Source organism: Ascaphus truei, chromosome 15 (genome assembly GCF_040206685.1).
Source record: "Ascaphus truei isolate aAscTru1 chromosome 15, aAscTru1.hap1, whole genome shotgun sequence".
Taxonomy (NCBI): domain Eukaryota; kingdom Metazoa; phylum Chordata; class Amphibia; order Anura; family Ascaphidae; genus Ascaphus; species Ascaphus truei.
In genome coordinates, this window is record NC_134497.1 from 44,417,805 (window position 1) to 44,440,410 (window position 22,606).

General features: G+C 48.8%; 1 protein-coding gene across 3 annotated transcripts in view; it reads right to left on the reverse strand.

Moving 5' to 3' along the window:
- Positions 1-22,606, reverse strand: part of LOC142466888 (deoxynucleoside triphosphate triphosphohydrolase SAMHD1-like) — a 349,482-nt gene that overhangs the window by 241,621 nt on the left and 85,255 nt on the right. For 2 of the 3 annotated variants that reach the window (XM_075572472.1, XM_075572471.1), the window contains exon 4: positions 14,453-14,613. In XM_075572472.1, coding sequence (XP_075428587.1) covers positions 14,453-14,613 — 161 coding nt within the window. Of the gene's footprint in view, positions 1-8,276; positions 8,457-14,452; positions 14,614-22,606 lie in introns of those variants that run through there. The other variant, XM_075572473.1, reaches the window with a different exon arrangement.

Here is a 22,606-nt window from a genome sequence, read left to right on the forward strand (position 1 = left end):
CATATACTATGTCTCCATAGTCAATAATTGACATTAGCATCTGCTGTGCGATACGATTTCTGACCAGGAGACTTAAGGAGAATTTGTTCCTGTAAAGTACCCCTAGTTTGGCATAGGTCTTGGTTGTCAGGGTATCAATGTGCATCCCGAATGTTAAGTGGGAGTCAAGCCATATGCCCAGGTATTTAAAACTAGTAACAGGAGTTAGGGTGGTGTTGGTTCTAATGTGGAGCTCAGTCGCTGGAAGCTTTCAAAATTTAGTCTTGGTCCCACATACCATTGTTACAGTCTTGTCAGTGTTTAAAAACAGTTTGTTTTGGGAAATCCAGTTTTCGAGTCTCAAAAAGTCAGACTGAAGTATGTGTTGAAGGTCAGAGAGGCTATGGCTGTGTGCATATAGGATTGTATCATCTGCATACATGTGTATTGAGGCTTCCTGACAAGCTGTGGGGAGATCATTGATGAACACTGAGAAGAGTAGGGGCCCCAGAACAGAGCCTTGCGGGACGCCACAGGTGATATCCAGGGGGTTGGAGTTAGAGCCTGAGATGGACACATGTTGGGATCTACCTGATACAGTAGGTAGGACTGAAACCAGTTTAAAGCATGCTTCCCTATTCCAGAGCTCTGGAGTTTGTTAAGCAGGATAGCATGATCAAAAGTATCAAAAGCCTTTGCAAAATCTAGGAATACTGCACCAGTGAGTTGACCCCGTTCCATTCCACACTGGATTTCATTGCAAACTTTTAGCAGGGTAGTTACGGTAGAGTGTTTGGGGCGAAAGCCAGATTGGAATTGGCTAGGGAAATTTGTCTTGTTATAGTAATCGCTTAATTGGGAGTGGACACATTTTTCCATGACTTTGGATAGGATTGGGAGAAGGGAGATTGGCCTGTAGTTTGAGACAGTGTTTTTGTCCCCACTTTTGAAGATTGGGACAACTCTGGCAGCTTTCCAGGTATTAGGTATATGGCCTGCAGACAGGATAGAGTTGACTATGGAAGCAATTGGTTTGGCAATTGCTGGGGCACCAAGTCTTAGGAACCTAGATTGTAGTAAGTCAGGTCCACATTGGCTGCTTAGTTTTAATTTGAGAAGCGCTTGTGTAATCTCCTCTTCAGATACTGGGCCAAATTGAAATTTGTGGGCAGTGTTGGGAGGGGGTGGGGCTATAGGGGTACTCCCAGGATGAGATTCAGGTTTGTAGTTTGGGCTGCGTTTCGCTAATAAGTTAGTAGCACACCCCACAAAGTAATCATGGAATGCATTTGCAATGTCGGTGGGGTTTGTCAGAGTAATATCGCCCTTAGTGATGTTACTTGACTGTTGATGGTTAGAAGGCTGGAATATGTTGTTGATAACCTTCCAGAAGTTAGCTGGGTTTGATTTATTCTGGCGGAGATTTTCAGAGCAATATTGTGCTTTTGCATGCCTTGTTTGCTTTGTGCACATGTTCCGCAGGCATCTGTAGTGATTGAGATCCTTGGTAGTGCCAGTTACTTTGTGGCTTTTCCACAAGGCATCCCTGAACTGGTAGAGTGCTATAAGGTCAGTTGTAACCCATGGAAGGTGGGCACCCCGTATCCTTATTCTGCGTAGTGGAGCATGGGTATCACAGAGTTTTAAGAACTCGGATTGGAAATAGTCGAGCGCAGAATCAGGGTCAGGAATTAAATCGATTCTGTGCCAAGGGCAGTTGGTAAGGTCATCCAGAAACTGTTGTGGGTTAAAGTTCCTGAATGTTCTAGTGAGGAGAACTTTAGGGCTTGATTGGGGCGGTTTAATTTTCCTTACACAGTACATTATTGCATGGTAACTGAAAATGTCAGGAAGGATGCCAGAGGATTGGATTCTGCTGGGATTTGAGGAGAGTATCCAGTCAAGCAAAGAATGGTTGTGCGATTTCAGGTTTGTCCGTGTGGGTTGGGAAATGAGTTGCGATAGGTTAAGCGATTTAATTTGTGTGTAGATTTTGTGGTTTGTAAGGTCAAGCCAATTGAAGTTGAAATCCCCAAGAACTAGCAGCTCACTCTTCTCATTCAGAGAGGAAATGGAGCCAAGAAACTGGGTGATATCAGTCAGAGATTGTAGAGGGGCTTTAGGGGGCGGTAGATGCCAGCTAGCAAGATGGGCTTAGAAAAGGGGAGGCAGATTCTGCCAACTAGGATTTCAAAATAGGTTGGTCTTGGGGGGGCAATTTAACAGTGTAAATTGTAATGTGTCTGCAATATAGAATAACACCCCTCCTCCTCTCTTTGACCTATCTCTCCTAAAAATGGAGTATCCCTGAATGGCAAAAAAGTTACAAAATGAATTAACACACACTTTCCCAGTAAGCTCAAACCCCAACACTATATATATATAGTAACCATGTTAAAAATGGTTTTTGAGGCAAAAAGTGACACTGTGTGCTCATTTGCATGTCATTTCCCAGAATCCCTTGCTGCAGTGGAAGTGCTGTATGCTGGGTGATAATGGGGAAAGGCGGGGTTGCAGACCTGCCTAAGACATGCAGATGAGCATACAGTTGTATTTGCATATTTGCTTTCCTGTGGAGGGTTTTTGTCACTTTTTTTACTCACCATAACTTTGCGATCGGAAATTGGCTCGTGGCCAGTAACATTTCCCCTGCTCTGCAAAAAAAAAAAAAAAAAACCCTGCTCGGAATTTTTTTTTAAATAAATAATCCCTCTAGCTGATTGGCTGTGACGCGGGATGGAGCTGCCAGGACTTCAAACTGCCCTTCCTTCTCTGCATGGGTGAGGGAGGGGTGTGTGTGTGCGTCTGTTGCGTCTGCTCCTCCTCTATACTGAATATCCTCCTGTATAAATGATACATAAAGCTTGACCCCCTGCAGACGCACTTACCAGAACTCCCTCCTACTGTCTCTGTACGTTCTCCCTACCTACCAATTAGACTGTAAGCTCCTCGGAGCAGGGACTCCTCTTCCTTAATGTTACTTTTATGTCTAAAGCACTTATTCCCATGATCTGTTATTTATATTATCTGTTATTTATTCGATTACCACATGTATTACTGCTGTGAAGCGCTATGTACATTAATGGCGCTATATAAATAAAGATATACAATACAATACAATTGTGTCAGCTCCTGCACTGATCCGGTCATGGAGGATTTTGGACAGAAGTTGGAGGTGTGGGGAATGAAATTCAATTTAAATACACTGTTTCTCTTCTCCTCCCCCCCTGCTCCCGCTGCCCGGACAGGGCGGGAGGTAGTAGTGCGGGTATGTTTCCTCCCCTGCTCCCGCTGCCCTCTTCCTGATTGGTGTGACGCGACGACGTGCTGCCAGGATTTTTTATTTCCCCCCCCCACAGCAGCCAGGCTGGGAATTGAACCTGCCCTTCCTTTTCAATTCAGGAAAAGGTATGTATTCTGTTATTCCCTGCCTCCAGCGCGTGCGTCCCCCCTTGCGGTCCTTTCTTGCCCCCCCCTTGCGGTCCTTTCTTGCCCCCCCCTTGCGGTCCTTTCTTGCCCCCCCCCCCCGTGCGGCCCGCTGGCATATCCTCTGCAGCCCCCCTGGCGTGTCCTGTGCGGCCCCCCTGGCGTGTCCCGTGCGGTCCCCCATGCGGACCCCCTGGCGTGTCCCGTGCGGTCCCCCATGCGGCCCCCTTGGCGTGTCCTGTGCGGTCCCGCATGCGGCCCCCCTGGCGTGTCCCATGCGGCCACCGGCACCAACACTTAGATTTGTGTGTGTAGGGGAGGGGGCGCGAGTGCGGCTTCCCGCTCCTCCATCTTTTGGCATCTGCCCGCCCGAGCCGGGAGGTGTGCTGGTGATGTTTCTTCCCTCGGGAGTGGGCAATGCAGTCCTTTGCCTCCCGAAGCTCCCTCGCCTGGCGCGGGGGCGAGCGGGATGCCGGCGCGGGAGATGGCCGTGGGGGGGTAACGGGGCAGTGGCTGTCACAGGGAGGGGGGAGCGAGGCAGTGGCGGTCGTGGTTAGCACACGGTGGGTACAGGGGGCAGCGGGGAGCTGCCTGCTCGGATCGCCTGCCTTCCCCCCCCTCATCCATAGCTGCATCATGTAGTGTGTGTGTGGGTGTGTAGGACACCCCCAGTCAGTCACCCAGTCACCCTCCCCTATCTCAGTCAAGTTACCCTCCCTGTCACAGTCACCCTATCACCCTCCCCTGTCACAGTCAAGTTACCCTCCCTGTCAGTCACCCTCCCTGTCACAGTCACCCTGTCACCCTCCCTGTCACAGTCACCCTCCCCTGTCACAGTCACCCTGTCACCCTCCCCTGTCACAGTCAAGTTACCCTCCCTGTCAGTCACCCTCACTGTCACAGTCACCTTGTCACCCTCCCTGTCACAGTCACCCTCCCCTGTCACAGTCACCCTGTCACCCTCCCCTGTCACAGTCACCCTGTCACCCTCCCCTGTCACAGTCACCCTCCCTGTCACAGTCACCCTGTCACCCTCCCCTGTCACAGTCAAGTTACCCTCCCTGTCACAGTCACCTTGTCACCCTCCCTGTCACAGTCACCCTCCCCTGTCACAGTCACCCTGTCACCCTCCCCTGTCACAGTCACCCTGTCACCCTCCCCTGTCACAGTCACCCTGTCACCCTCCCCTGTCACAGTCACCCTCCCTGTCACAGTCACTCTGTCACCCTCCCCTGTCAGTCAAGTTACCCTCCCTCGACAAAAAAGACGGTGTAAAACAGCGCTAAAAAATAATAATATAAATGTGTGTTTGAATATACAAAATAAATAAAAAACTGGCAGCCTGGCAAATGCTGACAGTACAGTCAGACAATAGAACATATAGAGAAAGAGTTACCGGCGCCTAAAAGGTCCATTAAATAAATGTCAATCAGACAAAATCCAAACCATTCAGTGAAGAGTCCCAAAAAATGTCCTTAGGTGAACAGGCAGTGAAGGCGTGAATAGACGACTCTCACCAAACAGCAGTGCAATATGTGAAAAAAGAGAGAAACAAATTATGGTGCAGTACGCCAATAAATGTTGACATAAAAACATACAAGACTAACAACACACAACAGACATGACACACAGATACAACAACACTAGCAAGGCTAAAGACTTAACACAAAGCTATTTATTAACAACAACTAATGCTGGGTTCCGGAGGATGCAGTGATTGGCATCGATGTCCAGAGGGGTAAAAGTGAAACCCTACTTACAGGACAATAGATGTATACAGGCAGTACAGATTGGAATCGCACCGATGCTCCTTAGAGATGGTAAGTTCCGCCTTTCGTGCGACTCACCATCTACCCCCAACACGAGGGAACGCTTGGAAAGGTGCTCCGGTTACCATCTCTAAGGAGCATCGGTGCGATTCCAATCTGTACTGCCTGTATACATCTATTGTCCTGTAAGTAGGGTTTCACTTTTACCCCTCTGGACATCGATGCCAATCACTGCATCCTCCGGAACCCAGCATTAGTTGTTGTTAATAAATAGCTTTGTGTTAAGTCTTTAGCCTTGCTAGTGTTGTTGTATCTGTGTGTCATGTCTGTTGTGTGTTGTTAGTCTTGTATGTTTTTATGTCAACATTTATTGGCGTACTGCACCATAATTTATTTCTCTCTTTTTTCACATATTGCACTGCTGTTTGGTGAGAGTCGTCTATTCACGCCTTCACTGCCTGTTCACCTAAGGACATTTTTTGGGACTCTTCACTGAATGGTTTGGATTTTGTCTGATTGACATTTATTTAATGGACCTTTTAGGCGCCGGTAACTCTTTCACTATAAATTACCCTCCCTGTCACAGTCACCCTGTCACCCTCCCCTGTCACAGTCACCCTGTCACCCTCCCCTGTCACAGTCACTTTGTCACTGTCACCCTGTCACCCTCCCCTGTCACAGTCACTTTGTCACCCTGTCACAGTCACCCTCCCCTTTCACAGTTACCCTGTCACCCTCCCCTGTCACAGTCACCCTGTCACCCTCACCCAGTCACAGTCACCCACCCAGTCACCCACCCAGTCAGTCACCCACCCCACCACAGTCACCCAATCAGCTAGTCCCCCCGTCACAGTCTCCCAAACACCCAGTCACCCCGTCACCCCGTCACCTCAACCAATCACCCAGTCACCCCGTCACCTCAACCAATCACCCAGTCACCCCGTCGCCTCAACCAATCACCAAGTCACCCCATCACCCCAACCAATCACCCTGTCACCCCGTCACCTCAACCAATCACCCCGTCACAGTCACCCCGTCACACTACTCAATCACCTCGTCACCCCACCCAATCACCCCGTCACCCCACCCAGTCACCCCGTCACCCCACCCAATCACCCCCTCTCTGCCTCTCACCCTCTCTGCCTCTCTGCCTCTCACCCTATCTCTGTCTCTCACCCTCTCTCTGTCTCTCTAACCCTCTCTCTGTCTCTCTCACCCTCTCTCTGTCTCACTCACCCTCTCTCTGTGTCTCTCACCCTCTCTCTGTGTCTCTCACCCTCTCTCTGTGTCTCTCACCCTCTCTCTGTGTCTCTCACCCTCTCTCTGTGTCTCTCACCCTCTCTCTGTGTCTCTCACCCTCTCTCTGTGTCTCTCACCCACACTCTGTGTCTCTCACCCACACTCTGTGTCTCTCACCCACACTCTGCTGTCTCACACTCTCTCACCCACACGCTGTCTGTCTGACACTCTGGATCTGGATCTCTTATATACCTATATATCTTAACTGCCCTACACTACACCGAAGTAACCTATACTGCTTTCTTACAGATCTGACTCAAGCTTCACCCGGAAGACATTGGAATCCCCCCTAACCCAGAAGACAGGTAGGGAACACATCCCCTCCAATGTATACCATTGCGGGAATGAGGGTACCTGGACATTGAGGGACTGCGGATCAGGTAAGATACCAGGCGGGATTGCTGCTTTAGATATTGTGAAGCGGGGTCATCCAGACACTGGTTAAGAGGTTCAGGAAACTAGTCATTCACACCTGGCTTTTATTTCTAGATCTGACATTTACACACACACACACACACGTAACAAGGACTAATTGTGGTATAATGTAATACAATAAATAAACTTATGTCAAAAATGAATGTTGCTCTTACTAGGAATTTATTAAATTTATTTTATTTATATATTTTATTTTAAAGCGGGGTTGGGGGCGGGACTAGCGGCGGGGTTGGGGGCGGGACTAGGTGGCGAGTACATTTTTTGGTTCGGCGACTACATTTTTGGGTGATTTGTCAAGCACTGTATATATATATATATATATATATATATGTAACATGGTATGTCCCATAATACCTCTCTTTCCCACATAGTATATCTGTTATGTAAGTCCTGTTAGCTCCAGGCAGTAACAGGTTAATCTATGGGCCAGTGACCCCCTTTTGCTGCACTTGTAAGTGAAGGTAGTAAGGTGGTGACTCATGGCCTGTGTACTGCCTATCAGAGATAAGTACAGTCCATGAGCCCGCCCCTTCCAGAGACTTTGAAGTGAGAGTAGCAAAGTTAGAGTAGTCTTGCTCTGCCTGCCGAGGAGAGAGCATGGGCTGTCAGACTCTCCCATTGTGCGGATGAGCTGGCCCACCTCAGGCCTGAAGGCCTGAGGACCATCTAGACTCAAGGCCCCATACTATCGGGACAAGCACCATCCAGAAGTCCTGGGACTTTGGACCTCAACAACTATGCTGTATGAAGAGCTGCTGCAGTATGTCCAATAAAGCTATCTGTTCACTATACCTCTGCCTGGGTGTCAGTTCCTGGGCAGGAGGAACAAGGAGGGTTGAAGTGGGAGCTGACATTATGCATCCTAGGAGCCCATCACAGCTGGTGGTGCTAAACCAATGAGCAAAGAACCCACAGACCACCAAAAGCCTGTCCTGTTGCCCCTTACTATCACGGATCCTCAGCACTCCTGAACCAGCAGGTATGCCTCCGCACCACACTAAGACAGTAATGCAGTCCTTCACCCAGAGGGGTGGGGGGAGACAAGGGATATATATATATATATTAGACAGAGCCAGTCACAACACTGATACAAAGCATAAGGCAGATGCCTGTCCCATAGAGATAAACAGCATAGTTACCCGTCCATTAACCAATAAAGGAGACAGCATACAGCAAGGAGTAATCCAAAAGTGATGTATTCAAAACACACTGTTACATGAATGCCAACGTTACGGTCCCACAGGGAGACCTTCCTCAGGGCCGTGCAACCATCAACTGTAAGTGACCCACCTATATACCCCACCATAAGTGCACATAAATCACATACACCAATCACCAACACCCAATCCATGTCGCAATGCATCTCACCTGGTAATCTCCCAGCTCCAACCAATCTGCTGCATGTAATACATGTTTATCACTCCCCCAACACAGGGGATTCAATTGTCCACGGAGAACGGGCTGTTCTGACGTCACTGTCTGGCATCTAGTGCCGACAGATGCCGTGCATACCCTGCTGCGCACGCGCGAGCAGGAGTGCTGAGAGCCGAGAAGCCAATAGGGCAGACTCCACTGTGTACTGTCCGATCACAGTGAGCGTCAGAGAGTGCCCTGGCAACCACGGACGCCAGCTAACAGCATTGCGCATGCACATTAGCACTAATAGGCCACTAGGGACAGCACTGCATGAGCCAGCATAGCCAGGAGACGTGGAGGGGAAAAAAAGGATATTAAAGCAACTAAGGCAGCTAGAGCTAAAGGCAGGAGATGTCTAATACACAATAAAAAACGTAAGAAACATAAAAACCAGGGGAGCCAATGCATTGTTGCTGAACAAACAAACACTACAGTGAAAGTGAGGGTGTGCAAATAAAGTGCAGCTATGGAAAACATATTTGATCACTGATTATAGAACAAGATGTTGGAAAACGAAAACATGCACATGCAAGGGAGGCAAAGTAGGCAGAGGGCCTGTATCACAGAAAGCACCCCAATTTTACCTCCTCATTGAGGCCACCAGGTGCCACCATCCGTAGCTCAAAAATGAGTCTGGCCTCTTGTTGTAACAAGGTTTTGCCCCTGTCCCCTCCCCGTACAGGTGTCGGGACCTGGAGTATAGGCATACACCTAAGTGTGGCCAGGGAATGTCTCGCTTCTTTAAAATGTCTAGCGACCGGAAGGCATTACAGCTCCATGTCATCAGGCCCACCCGCTATGGCTTTTCTGATTGTCGTACGATGCATCACCATTCTTTCTTTAAGCATTCTTACGGTCTTGCCAATGTACAGGAGTCCACACTTGCATTTGATGTAGTAAATCACAAATTTGGATTCACAATTAAGCGCTTGTTTGAGTTTAATGGACCTGCCAGTGTGTGGATGATTATAACTCGATCCTAGATGCATAAACTGGCAGTTTGTGCAACCGTGGTAGCAATAAGACCCGGGTTTTTTTAGCCAACCAGGTTTTGGAGGTAGCATATTTGTCTATAGGATCTGAGCCAGTGACCATGTCCCCAATATTAGGCCCACGTCGAAAGCAGAACAATAGAGGTTCCTTGGTATATATGCCCACTCTCTCATCGTTCTCAAGGATGCGCCAATTGTTACGAATACCCATTAGACGCTGTGGTGAAAGTGCTGATGATGTTCATTCGGTCAGTAACCTGTCCAGGGGGTGCTGGTGTCAATAAAGCACTCCTATCAACTAGTGCAACCTTCTGCAACGCATAACGGATATCTTGAGCATCATAGCCTCTCTCTCGAAAATGTGCAGCCATCTGTATGAGTGCCCTCTGTGTCTCATCTGGATCGGTGGTGATCCGCTTCACTCTTAAGAGCTGTGAATAGGGAAGACCCTTCAGAGGTAGTGAGTGATGGCTAGTTGCACATAATAATGAGTTCTTGTCGGTGGTTTTCCGATAGAGCTTTGTGGCTAACATGCCATCAGATTTGTATACTACAGTGTCCAAAAAAGCGATTTCGTTGATGTTGTAGTTAAGGGTAAACCGTATTGTGGATGGAATCCCGTTCAGAGCCGTCACAAATGCCAGCAACTCCTCCTCACTGCCAGCCCACAACATGAACACATCGTCGATGTAGCGAAGGTATTTCACAATGTGCTGTCCATAGGTCTCATCATGAATAATGTGTGTACACTCATATAGGTCCATAAATAGATTTGCATAGGACGGCGCCATGTTTGAACCCATGGCGGTCCCGGTAAGCTGTAGATAGTGGTATTTCTCGAATCTAAAAAAGTTTTTATGCAGAATAACCTCTATCAGTAGCATAAGGAATTCCACAGGTGGACCTTGCTGTACACCAAATTCTTCAAATTTCATACAAACTGATTCCAAACCATCAATGTGGGGAATGTTGGTGTAAAGACTGGATACATCCAATGTGATGAGGAGGCGGTCTGTGGGATCCATGGGGAGATCACTGATCTGTTTGATAAAGTCAGTTGTATCTTTCATGTATGATCCCATCTTAGCTACTAGTGGCCATGTAAAAATCCACAAATTGTGAGAGGGGGTGACATAAGGACCCCCGAGCTGAGAAGATTGGTCTACCTGGAGGCGTCACACTGTTTTTGTGTATCTTGGGGAGGGAGTATAGCCCTGGCATCACCGGATAGTCTTGAGTCAGGAATTTGATTGTTTCCTCTGAAATCCAAGTGTTGTTAAGTCCAATTTGGATGATGCCATCAATCTCTCTTTTGTATGCTGCAGTTGGGTCGCCAGGTAATCGTCTATAGCAGGCCTGCACAACATGCGGCCCGCCTGGCCTCTCTGTGCGGCCCGCGATGACTCCGGCCGGGCGCCAGTTAATTAAATAAATAAATTTAAAAAATAAAAAAGTTAAAAAAAAAAGTTTAAAAAAATGGCGGCGATTCATCCCCCCAGCCCCCTCCCCTCCCGCTCCGCCCCCAGGTTTTGCGGTGCGCGGGGGCAGCAGCATGAGGAGGATGCGGCAGCCGTGAGTATTTTTTTTTTCAATAGCAGGATGCCGGGGAGGTCAGAGCATGCCGGGGGCGGGGCTTAGTACCGGGGAGAGAGGATGTGCTGATCTAAGAGAGGGGGGGGTGTGTGTGTGTAAAACGGGCTGTTGGGGGGGGGGTGTGAAAAACGGGCTGGTGGGGGGGTGGGTGTGAAAAACAGGCTGGTTGGGGGGTGGGTGTGAAAAACGGGCTGGTGGGTGGGCGGGTGTGAAAAACGGGCTGGTGGGGATGGTGGGCTGCAGACATGTGAGGGGGGGCTGGGCTGCTGACATGTGAGGGGGGATGGGCTGCTGACATGTGAGGGGTGGGCTGGCTGCTGACATGTGAGGGGGGTTTGCTGACATGTGAGGGGGGCTGCTGACATGTGAGGGGGGGCTGCTGACATGTGAGGGGGGGTGGGCTGCTGACATGTAACGGGGGGTGGGCTGCTGACATGTAACGGGGGGTGGGCTGCTGACATGTGAGGGGCATGGGGGGAAAGTGATGTGAGGTGCAGGGGGGAGAGTGATGTGAGTTGCAGGGGGAGGGTGTGATGTGAGTTGCAGGGGGTGAGAGAGTGTCATATTGAGGGGAGAGGGAAAGAGTGTCATATTGAGAGGAGGGGGAGAGTGTGTCATATTGAGGGGAGGGGGAGAGAGTGTCATATTGAGGGGAGGGGGAGAGTGTGTCATATTGAGGGGAGGGGGAAAGAGTGTCATATTGAGGGGAGGGGGAGAGTGTGTCATATTGAGAGGAGGGGGAGAGAGTGTCATATTGAAGGGAGGGGGAGAGTGTGTCATATTGAGGGGAGGGGGAAAGAGTGTCATATTGAGGGGAGGGGGAGAGAATGTCATATTGAGGGGAGAGGGAGAGCGTGTCATATTTAGGGGAGGGGGAGAGTGTCGTATTGAGGGGAGGGAGAGAGAGAGTGTCATATTGAGGGGAGGGAGAGAGAGTGTCATATTGAGAGGGGGGGCGAGTGTCATATTGAGGGGAGGGGAGAGTGTGTCATATTGAGGGGAGGGGGAGAGTGTGTCATATTGAGGGGAGGGGGAGAGTGTGTCATATTGAGGGGAGGGGGAGAGTGTGTCATATTGAGGGGAGGGGGAGAGTGTGTCATATTGAGGGGATGGGGAGAGAGTGTCATTTAGGGGAGGGGGAGAGAGTGTCATTGAGAGAAGAGAGACATGGGGGGATGCTGACTTGTGGGGGGGATGCTGACTTGGGGGGGCTGCAGACATGGAATGGGCTGGGGGGATGTGGAGGGGGTATTGTGTGTTTGATGTGGAGGGGGTATTGTGTGTTTGATGTGGAGGGGGGTATTGTGTGTTTGATGTGGAGGGGGGTATTGTGTGTTTGATGTGGAGGGGGGTATTGTGTGGGTGAGGGGGAGAGATGGGAGTATGAGAGATAGATGGGGAGTATCGTAAAGGTTGATAGTGAGGGGTTCTGGGGGAGATATGAGGATGATGATGATGATGATTTAACCCGTGCGGCCCAATTTTTTTCTTCCTTGGAGCAGTTCGGCCCTTCTCACTTTACGAGTTGGGCAGGCCTGGTCTATAGTGTTGTTCCACTGAGAGCTGTTGCTCAATCTCTTACTTGTAATAGAGATAATTAAGGACAACAATCCCACCGCCCTTATCCGCAGCCCTCACAATGATCTCTCAATTATTACGTAAGGCTTTGAGTGCTGTTCGTTCATCCTTGGATATATTATGAAAACTGGTCTTTTGATTGTTCAAAACATTGCGAGTGTCTTTGGTGAGCAAGTTCGTAAAGGTGGCAATGTTTGGATTGGTCGAATGAGGATCGAATTTGCTCTTCGGTTTAAAAGGGTTTATGTTGATGCCACTAGATGGATCAGACGTGCCGCTCTTCGAAAAGAAATCCTTCAGTTTAAGATGTCTGTGTAGTCTGTACATGTCTACCTCCCATTTAAATGCATCCTGTGTGTGGGTGGGCACAAAGGATAAACCCTTCTGTAGGATACTAGTCTCTTTATGTTTCTTACGTTTTTTATTGTGTATTAGACTCCTGCCTTTGGATCTAGCTGCCTTAGTTGCTTTAATATCCTTTTTTTTCCCTCCACGTCTCCTGGCTATGCTGGCTCACGCAGTGCTGTCCCTAGTGGCCTATTAGTGCTAATGCGCATGCGCAATGCTGTTAGCTGGCGTCCGTGGTTGCCAGGGCACTCTCTGACGCTCACTGTGATCGGAGACAGTACACAGTGGAGTCTGCCCTATTGGCTTCTCGGCTCTCAGCACTCCTGCTAGCGCGTGCGCAGCAGGGTATGCACGGCGTCTGTCGGCACTAGACTCCAGACAGTGACGTCAGAACGCCCCGTTCTGAGTGGACAATTGAATCCCCTGTGTTGGGGGAGTGATAAACATGTATTACATGCAGCAGATTGGTTGGAGCTGGGAGATTACCAGGTGAGATGCATTGCGACATGGATTGGGTGTTGGTGATTGGTGTATGTGATTTATGTGCACTTATGGTGGGGTACATAGGTAGGTCACTTACAGTTGATGGTTGCACAGCCCTGAGGAAGGTCTCCCTGTGGGACCGAAACGTTGGCATTCGTGTAACAGTGTGTTTTGAATACATCACTTTTGGATTACTCCTTGCTGTATGCGGTCTCCTTTATTGGTTAATGGATGGGTAACTATGATACGTGTGTGTGTGTGTGTGTGTGTGTGTGTGTGTGTGTGTGTGTGTGTGTGTGTGTGTGTGTGTGTGTGTGTGTGTGTGTGTGTGTGTGTGTGTGTGTGTGTGTGTGTGTGTGTGTGTGTGTGTGTGTGTGTGTGTGTGTGTGTGTAGGAGAGATGAAGAAATGTGTATAGGAGGGGAGTGGTAAAGTTGGAGAGAACAGAAATGTTTACAAAGGCGTGAGGAAACAGTAAACAGAAAAGGCAATAGGGAGGGCATAGTGAGATGCAGGAGGGGAGACTTCCCAGGTATTGGAGGATAGGAAGAGTATAAATTATCAGAGCATTTAGGAAGTCAAGTTCTCACAGTTGCAGAGTTGCTGTTGAAGTGCAGAGTCCAGTTTTTGCAGTCTTCACCTCCAATTCTAACTCCAATATTAACTCTACAGACACTTTATACTGTATGTGACACTTAAGATGTTGCACAGCCAAGATTGACTTAACAGATTCAATTGACTAATAATTAAGGGAGGGGCTTGACTATTCTACTCAGACATACCAAGGAGTTGTTAATTACATAAGTTCTGTTGCAATGGGGGTTAAATTGTTCGATTGCTCTTTGATAAGGACAAGGTTGTCCCATAGTAAAGAAAGCACTTGACTGGCAAACACGTTTCCATTCAGAGCCCCTTAAGAAATTAGGCTTGTAAAAACTAAAATAAAAAACAGCCAATTATTTGCTATCAGCATAATTAGAGAAGCCAATTAAACTGGTAACTTCCTTACAAAAAGCTAGTTTCCCAACTGGCTACCGTGAGATTGCACCTTTAAATTAGCAAATGGTGCCTGAGACCATTTTCTATGCTGTCCTACAGTATGTGTTACAAAATGTACGAATAAAGATTTTCATACCCAATGGAGTGCTCAAATCTATTGTTAGTAGCTCCTGGAAAAACATAATCGGTTCCTCCAAGCTGTTTAATATATCGCAGCCGCTGGAACTGGGGAGTATCAATAATGCGGACAAGGAGGGGGTGCAGCTCGATTTGGCCATGTATTGGGTCATTAAATACCTGGAGAGAGGAGGAAAACATGTATCAAAAAAAAGATAAAGACAAATCATTGCGTAATAATGCTAATGATAATGATCAGACAACTGGAAAATTGGTTGGGAGAAGATGATGGATCGACGTAGAACACTTTCGGAAGCAAAGACTGGCAATCACTGCTCTATTTCACAAAGTTGCACCCCCATAATGCTTTGCTTGGATCAAAACATGTGGTTCAGTTAAAGAGACTCTGCAACTTCCTAACCAGGTGATCACTCGGAGATCAGTCATCAAGCTCCCAGCTACTTTCATTGTCTGAAAATTCGGAGGTTCAACTACATACTTGCAGAAATAGGTACAAAAGGCACAATACATGCTAAATAGGTACAGCCGTAGGGTATTCAAGCAGCCTAAATACTAGTGGAAAATAATATCCTCTTGTCATGTATGGCACACCTGTGGGCACGTGACCTGCATACGTGACAAGGGTTAAAACACAGCACTCTAGCTGGCCCACTTTTCACCCTCACAACAATACCTTGAACAATATCTCCCCTCAATCTGTACCCATATACCATCTGTCACAAACAGCACACAAGTGAGCATGTGATTTAGATAATGCAACCAAGGCTAATTCACGCGGCTATCCTAGCCAACTCACCTTTCTCCTCCGGAAGGAACTTTCAATTAGTTAATATTAACCCCTTACTCAATTGCAATCATGTCTATCCGCTGCCACCCCCCAAGAAGTATGCAAAATATGTAATTAATCTTAATATATAAATCTGAAAGTTTTGGGGTTGTCGATGTGGCCAATCAGATTGCTCCATATCCCTGCCCCCGCCCCGCAGGCCTCTCATTGGCCTGCGTGGCTCTATGGCTATGACATCACCCAACTGCCACACACACACACGCACAAGCACCCGGCCACTGTCCTCTTCACCCAGCTCACCTCCCCACCCTAAACACCCCCCCCCCCACCCATCACCCCCCCCAGCTCACCTCCCTGTCGGCTCCCCCCATCACCCGCACCACCAGGCTCTGCCGCTCCCTTCTGTCCCGCTCACCCCCTGCGGCCTCCTCCTTCACATGGCCGCTTTTCGGTGAGGGTCGGAAGAATGGAGCGGCTCGGGCCCGCCTCTTGTTCCTCTGCCTGGCTCTGCTCTCGCTGCATGGCATCTGTTCCCGCCGCACTCTCACCTCCTCCTCCTGCCTCTGCCGGTGTACGTTGTGGATGGCGGCGGAGGAGGGTGGGGGGTACAGCGCACGACACGGAACTGCGGGGGGGGCCTGCACCCGAGAAAGCCGCCGCTGAGCACTGTGCGGGGGGGCGGTGTCTGCGCTCGAGAAAGCCGCCGCTGAGCGCCGCACGGGACTGAGACCTCTGTGTGTGTGTGTCTCACTGTTTGTGTGTGTGTGTCACTATGTGTGTGTGTGTGTGTGTCTCACTGTTTGTGTGTGTGACACTGTGTGTGTGTGTGTGTGTGTGACACTGTGTGTGTGTGTGTGACACTGTGTGTGTGTGTGTGTCTCACTGTTTGTAAGTGTGTGACACTGTGTGTGTCTGACAGTGTGTGTGTGTGTGTGTGTGTGTGTGTGTGTGTGTGTGTGTGTGTGTGTGTGTGTGTGTGTGTGTGTGTGTGTGTGTGTGTGTGTGTGTGTGTGTGTGTGTGACACTGTGTCCACCCCTCCTGTACACTGTCCCCCCCTCCTGTCCACTGTCCCCCCCCCCCTCCTGTCCACTGTCCCCACACCCATCCTGTCCACTGTCCCCTCCCCCCCTCCTGTCCTCTGTCCCCACCCCCCTCCTGTCCACTGTCCACCCCCCCTCCTGTCCACTTTCCCCACCACCCCCCTCCTGTCCACTTTCCCCACCACCCCCCTCCTGTCCACTGTCCCCCCCCCTCCTGTCCACTGTCCCCGCCCCCCCCTCCTGTCCACTGTCCCCCCCCCTCCTGTCCACTGTCCCCCCCCTCCTGTCCACTGTCCCCCCCCTCCTGTCCACTGTCCCCCCCCTCCTGTCCACTGTCCCTCCCTCTGAGGGGGCGGGAACGGAGAAAGAGGGGGAGGACAGAAATAGGGGGAGAGGAGGGAGCAGGAAATTTAACTCAAGGGCAACGCCGAGTATATCAGCTAGTATACATCTATAGTCCAAAATAGGGGCACTCACGATACCACACAACAAATCGCCATGGATGCACAGGAACAATGGTCCCACTGGCTGTAATAGCCACCAGTGTAATAGAAGTAGAAAAAGAGGCACTCCACTGGTCTTCCAGTTTATAATCTTTAGAAGACCAGTGGAGTGCCTCTTTTTCTACTTTTGATTAATATACAGTACATCTAGCAGCGTCTCAGGTCCCTTTTTATTATAGAAAAAACTATGCACCTAACACACAAAATCTGTTGTAGCAAAATATTTCATAAAATTTTAATTATTCTCTACACAGCGTGCAACAGTTCATTCAGAGCTCCAAGTATAACTTTTTAAAGATTTGTTAAAAAAAAAATATACACACACATATACACATATATATATATATATATATATATATATATATATATATATATATATATATATATATATATATATATATATATAACAGTGCTTAGATTACAGAAAAAGGATTACAAGAACATACAATTACAGTAAATGCAGAAACATTTCTTAAAATAACAGGAGAAAACAGAAAACTCCATACAGTACATTACCATGTCATAGGTTTAACTCCCAGAGAGGTCACTGGCGTAGGAAGATGAAAATTCACGTATTTGATCGCAAACACACCTATGTTAAATTCTGATTTCATAACTTCAGGGCAAGCCCTATATACCTATATTATTCTCCCATTGAAAACCACATAAGCCCACACCCGTCATAAATCAGCTGCTAGGTTGACGGTTTAGATAAATCCCTGCTCTAAAAAGGCGTTTAAAATCTTGATTCAATATATAAACACTCACAACTTAATTTCCCGAATACTTAGACATACGCCATCTTCACGGCTGCATCCGTGCTCTTCACTTGCACGCTTTCACCTAATTTGACAGTCTAATATCTGTTTTCACGGGCTAAACTGTTATCTGTCTCTGGCACCTCTTACCCATGCAATGTGTGGTATGATTTTATTTGTCCCCAATGCAGCATATGTACCTGTTATTATACAGAGTAATGCAACAAGGAAAATTGAATACAGGCTTGAGGGGGACAAACGACCACAGAATTTTAACAAATATAAAGTATAATAACCAGAGCAAAAACCGGGTTGGGAGGCTAATTGGTGCAGCTATGAAATATGCAAAAGTAATGAAGAGCAAGAGGGTTGAATTAATTAAGTACAAATGAGTATATTACTGTAACTTAGGTGGGCTAGTAAATGCCACACATAGATAAAACTCACAGACTAAAACTCTAAGTCCCCGGTATACCTGGTGTGGAATAGCCACTACTCACAAGAAATCACCGTCCTGCTGACGCTGTGTGTACGAAGCGCTGATTTTTGCTGCACAGATCCTCCAATGGTCGTCTGAAGGCATCTTTTCCAATCGATCAGATAGGTAATGCAAAAATAGATTGAGGTGACTGCCGCTCCAAACAAAAAATAGGGAAACTCACCAGCCAAAAAGGTTTAAAAACAATTTATTAAACTGAAGAAAAAGGCTGAGTGTGCGTAATCCATAAAAATAATTCACACATATTGTCACTGATTGTATATACTTATTCCAGTGTTTTTCAACCTTGTATTGGGTAGGGAACCCCAGAATTCGATTTTGAAATTCTGGGGAATCCCAACCCTCGCCCACTGTCTCTCGTCCTCGCGTTGCCCCATCTCTCTGCCGCCCCATCTCTCTGCCCCCCATGTGCCCCGTCTCTCCCCCCTCCTGTCGCTCCCTTCTCTCTTCCCCCTCACTCTCCTTAGCTCCTTCTCCCCCTCACTCTCCCCCTTGCGCAAGTGCACACACTCTCCCTCTTACACACATACACATACACACACACAATCAACTCTCCCACTTATACACACACACACACACACACACACACACACTGACCTTCTGTCCGGACCCGTTCAGGACACTGACTTATTCACTGTCTTTTAGCGTGCCCAAATTCCAAGTATTGTGGATTACAACCGTGGGGTCTGTTTCCACAGTGGCCAGCCCAGACTTTGCTTTAAGTGTGGATCCAACAGACATTTAAGTGCAGGCAGAGACAAAAGTAGCTGCAGTCAGTTTGAGGTTCTGGGGCATAATCGTTTTGTCTGTCATAATGTTGTGATATGTAATTTGTGTGGGGGATAGGGTCATTCTTTTAAAAAGTGTCCTGAGGCAGCGCATAATAATGCCCTCAGGACAGTGAGACGGCCTCAGCGGAGGAGACCCCTGTAGTGGATGACACCCATATAGTTATACAGCCCTCATCTTTGTTACCAAGTAATGAGGTACTGTAAATAGATCTCCAGAGTCATGTGAGAGCAGGGATGCCACCAGGGGGGGTCTGCTGGTCTTGGCGTCCCGGGCCCCATAATTCAGGGGGCCCAGACGCCCATGCCCCTCGATAAATCCCGTCGCCCAGTCACCCCGAGGTGACAAGATTTTGCGTGCTCTCAATCCGCCAGTCAGCGCGTGCTTCTCTTAAACCCCCCTCTCCTCCTGATTTGCTGGCGTGTGTCGGCATGCTGCCAGGATTTTGTTTTGGACCGCAGCAAGCTTTATACGAGCTTCCAAAGCGAGGCCCGCCTTTTCCTGCATGGAGCTAGTGGTCAGTACTGATCCATGCCTCCATTGCTTCCCCCTTGCTCCATGCCCCCCTGTTCCGATTTCCCCCCCTGCTCCAATTTCCCCCCCCTGCTCCGATTACCCCCCCTTGCTCCGATGGCCCCCCTTGCTCTGATGGCCCCCCCTTGCTCTGATGGCCCCCCCTTGCTCCAATGGACCCCTGTGTGTAGGTGAGATTGTATGTGAGAGTGTCTGAGAAAGTGTCTGAGAGAGTGTCATATCCCTGATGAAGAAGCTTGCGCTTCGAAACGCGTTGGATAAATTTTAGCCCGAATTATCACTTTTATAACTGATCTGTGTACTAGCTGACTCTTCTGTTACTACGTGGAGCCGATTCCTATAGACATTTACCCGCGATTGTGAACAGTGCGGTAAAACATCCACACTTTACGGCCGTCTTCACTTTGCGGCCGAACACATAGGAAATACGGGACATTTGAGGTAACAGCTTGCCCGAGAAGCTGCTAACCTCCATCGCTGACGGCGCCGAATAAGGAGCCGGGGAGAGCAGAACGAAGCCTCCCCTAAGCAAGGTTCTATTCAAGACTCCTTCAACCCAAAGACGGACGTAAACGGAGGCCTTTCTTCAGCTGTGGGGTGTGCCTTGATGCAGTAAAGAAAATCCCCAGATGGTTGGCGGCAGATGTACCACCTTTACTCACCCATGTCTATGTACATGAATTGCTGGTAACCTTTTAATCTGATGTACGCAGATATCTTACCCTAAAATATATATATATTTACTTTGCATACTTCACTATGTGCGTTTGCGCTTTTGTTCTTTTTTTTCAGTTGCTTTAGGGGTTCCTCTACCCCTATTACTTCAGCTGCAGACGCCAATTATATAGAGGTTGCTTATATATTTGTTTATTCACTTCACCAGGTGGTGTTTTATTGGGTTAACTACACAGTAGATATTAGCAGCTGCGCACTGAATATTTTGTTTATTTGTCTGAGAAAGTGTCTGAGAGAGTGTGTAAAAGTGTCTGAGTGTGTGTGTGTGTGTGTGTATGAGAGAGTGTATGTGTGAGTGTATGTGTGAGTGTATGTGTGAGTGTATGTGTGAGTGTGTGTGAGAGAGAAAGTGTCTGAGAGAGTGTGTGAGAGAGTGAGAGTGTATGTGAGAGTGTATGTGAGAGTGTATGTGAGAGTGTATGTGAGAGTGTGTGTGTGTGTGTGTGTGTGTGTGTGTGTGTGTGTGTGTGTGTGTGTGTGTGTGTGTGTGTGTGTGTGTGTGTGTGTGTGTGTGTGTGTGTGTGTGTGTGTGTGTGTGTGTGTGTGTGTGTGTGTGTGTGTCTGAGAGTGTGTGTATGAGAATGTCTGAGAGAGTGTCTGACAGTGTGTGTATGAGAGTGTCTGAGAGAGTGTGAGTGTGTGAGTGTCAGATTGTGTGTGAGATTGTGTGTGAGAGTGTATGAGAGAGTGTGGGAGAGTATGTGAGAGTGTCTGAGTGTGAGAGAGAGAGAGTGTGTGTGTGTGTGTGTGTGTGTGTGTGTGTGTGTGTGTGTGTGTGTGTGTGTGTGTGTGTGTGTGTGTGTGTGTGTGTGTGTGTGTGTGTAATGTGAATGAATAAAGACACCAACCCACAGTGAGTCATAGTCAAAAAATGTCAGCCAATCACCCAAGTGTCACCCACCACCCAAGTGTCACCCACCCACCCAAGTGTCAGTCACTCACCCAAGTGTCACCCACCCAAGTGCCTGTCCTGACTCACACACCCAAGTGTCAGTCACTCACCCAAGTGTCACCCACCCAAGTGCCAGTCCGGACTCACCCACCCAAGTGTCAGTCACTCACCCAAGTGTCAGGCACTCAACCACCCACCCAAGTCTCAGTGAGTCACCCACTCACTCTAGTGTCACCCACCCACCCAAGTGTCAGTCACTCACCCACCCACCCAAGTGTCAGTCACTCACCCACCCACCCAAGTGTCAGTCAGTCAGTCACCCCCCACCCAAGTGTCAGTCACCCACCCACGTGTCTGTCACCCACGCACCCAAGAGTCAGTCACCCTCTGAGCACTAGAGGGAGCTGGAGCCAACAGGGACAGGGTGTGAGCAGGAGCTAACTAGGGCAGGGTGGGAACAGGAGCAAGGGCAGGGTGGGTACAGGAGCCAGGGCAGGGTGGGGACAGGAGCCAGGGCAGGGTGGGAACAGGAGCCAGGGCAGGGTGGGAACAGGAGCCGGGGCAGGGTGGGAACAGGAGCCGGGGCAGGGTGGGAACAGGAGCCGGGGCAGGGTGGGAACAGGAGACGGGGCAGGGTGGGAACAGGAGCCGGGGCAGGGTGGGAACAGGAGCTGGGGCAGGGTGGGAACAGGAGCCGGGGCAGGGTGGGAACAGGAGACGGGGCAGGGTGGGAACAGGAGCCAGGGCAGGGTGGGAACAGGAGTCGGGGCAGGGTGGGAAAAAGGCCAGAGGCAAAAGCAAACTGGAGAGTTTTGGGGATATTGAGGATCCCCACCTTAAATGATTTTGTTGCACTGACCTGGAGGACATGGATAATATGGAGGAGGGAGAAACACCAGAAGCCACCAAAACAGAGGGAGAAAATCATAATAGTGGGGAAAAGTGGGGAAAAATTTGAATATTAGAAATTTTGTATTGAATTTGTGATTTTTTTCACCCTTGTATAATATGTAATATTTGATTTTTGTATAAAGCAGGTTTTTGCATTGTGTACATGTCACCTGTCTTAACAATAAAATAGCAGGGAGAGATACAGGCATGGACGATGTGTGTGTTGCTGGGAATGAACCAATAACAGAGCAGCAGCAGATAGACTGCAACTCCCAGAAGCCTCTGTTGCTGTAATAGGAGCATGTGAAATGCTCAGGCCAAGGGCTGAGGGAGAGGAACGAAAAGGTCACAGGAGCAGAACGGTGTCAGTCAGCCTGCTGGGAGCAAGGTGTGAGGAGGTGACTCAAGAGAGAGAGACAAAACTTATCCCAGGGAAGGAGGCAGCATCTAAATCAGTGTTGCCAGGTCCGCTAGTTTCTCGCCCACTTGGGCTATTTTGAGACCCTGTTCCGCGGGAAATATTAGCTGGTTGCGGGTTGCGGTTTTTTGGGCTACTTTCATTTTCAGCCGCTATTTTTTGGGCTTCTATTACAAAACTGACAGCTATAGTGACACCCAGTGGCCATTGTGAATATTGCAGTGAAGTGCCCCAATACACTGCCCATACAGTGCATTTCCCTCCCTTCCCCCTCCCAGATCTCCTTCTGTGTCCTGCACAGACAG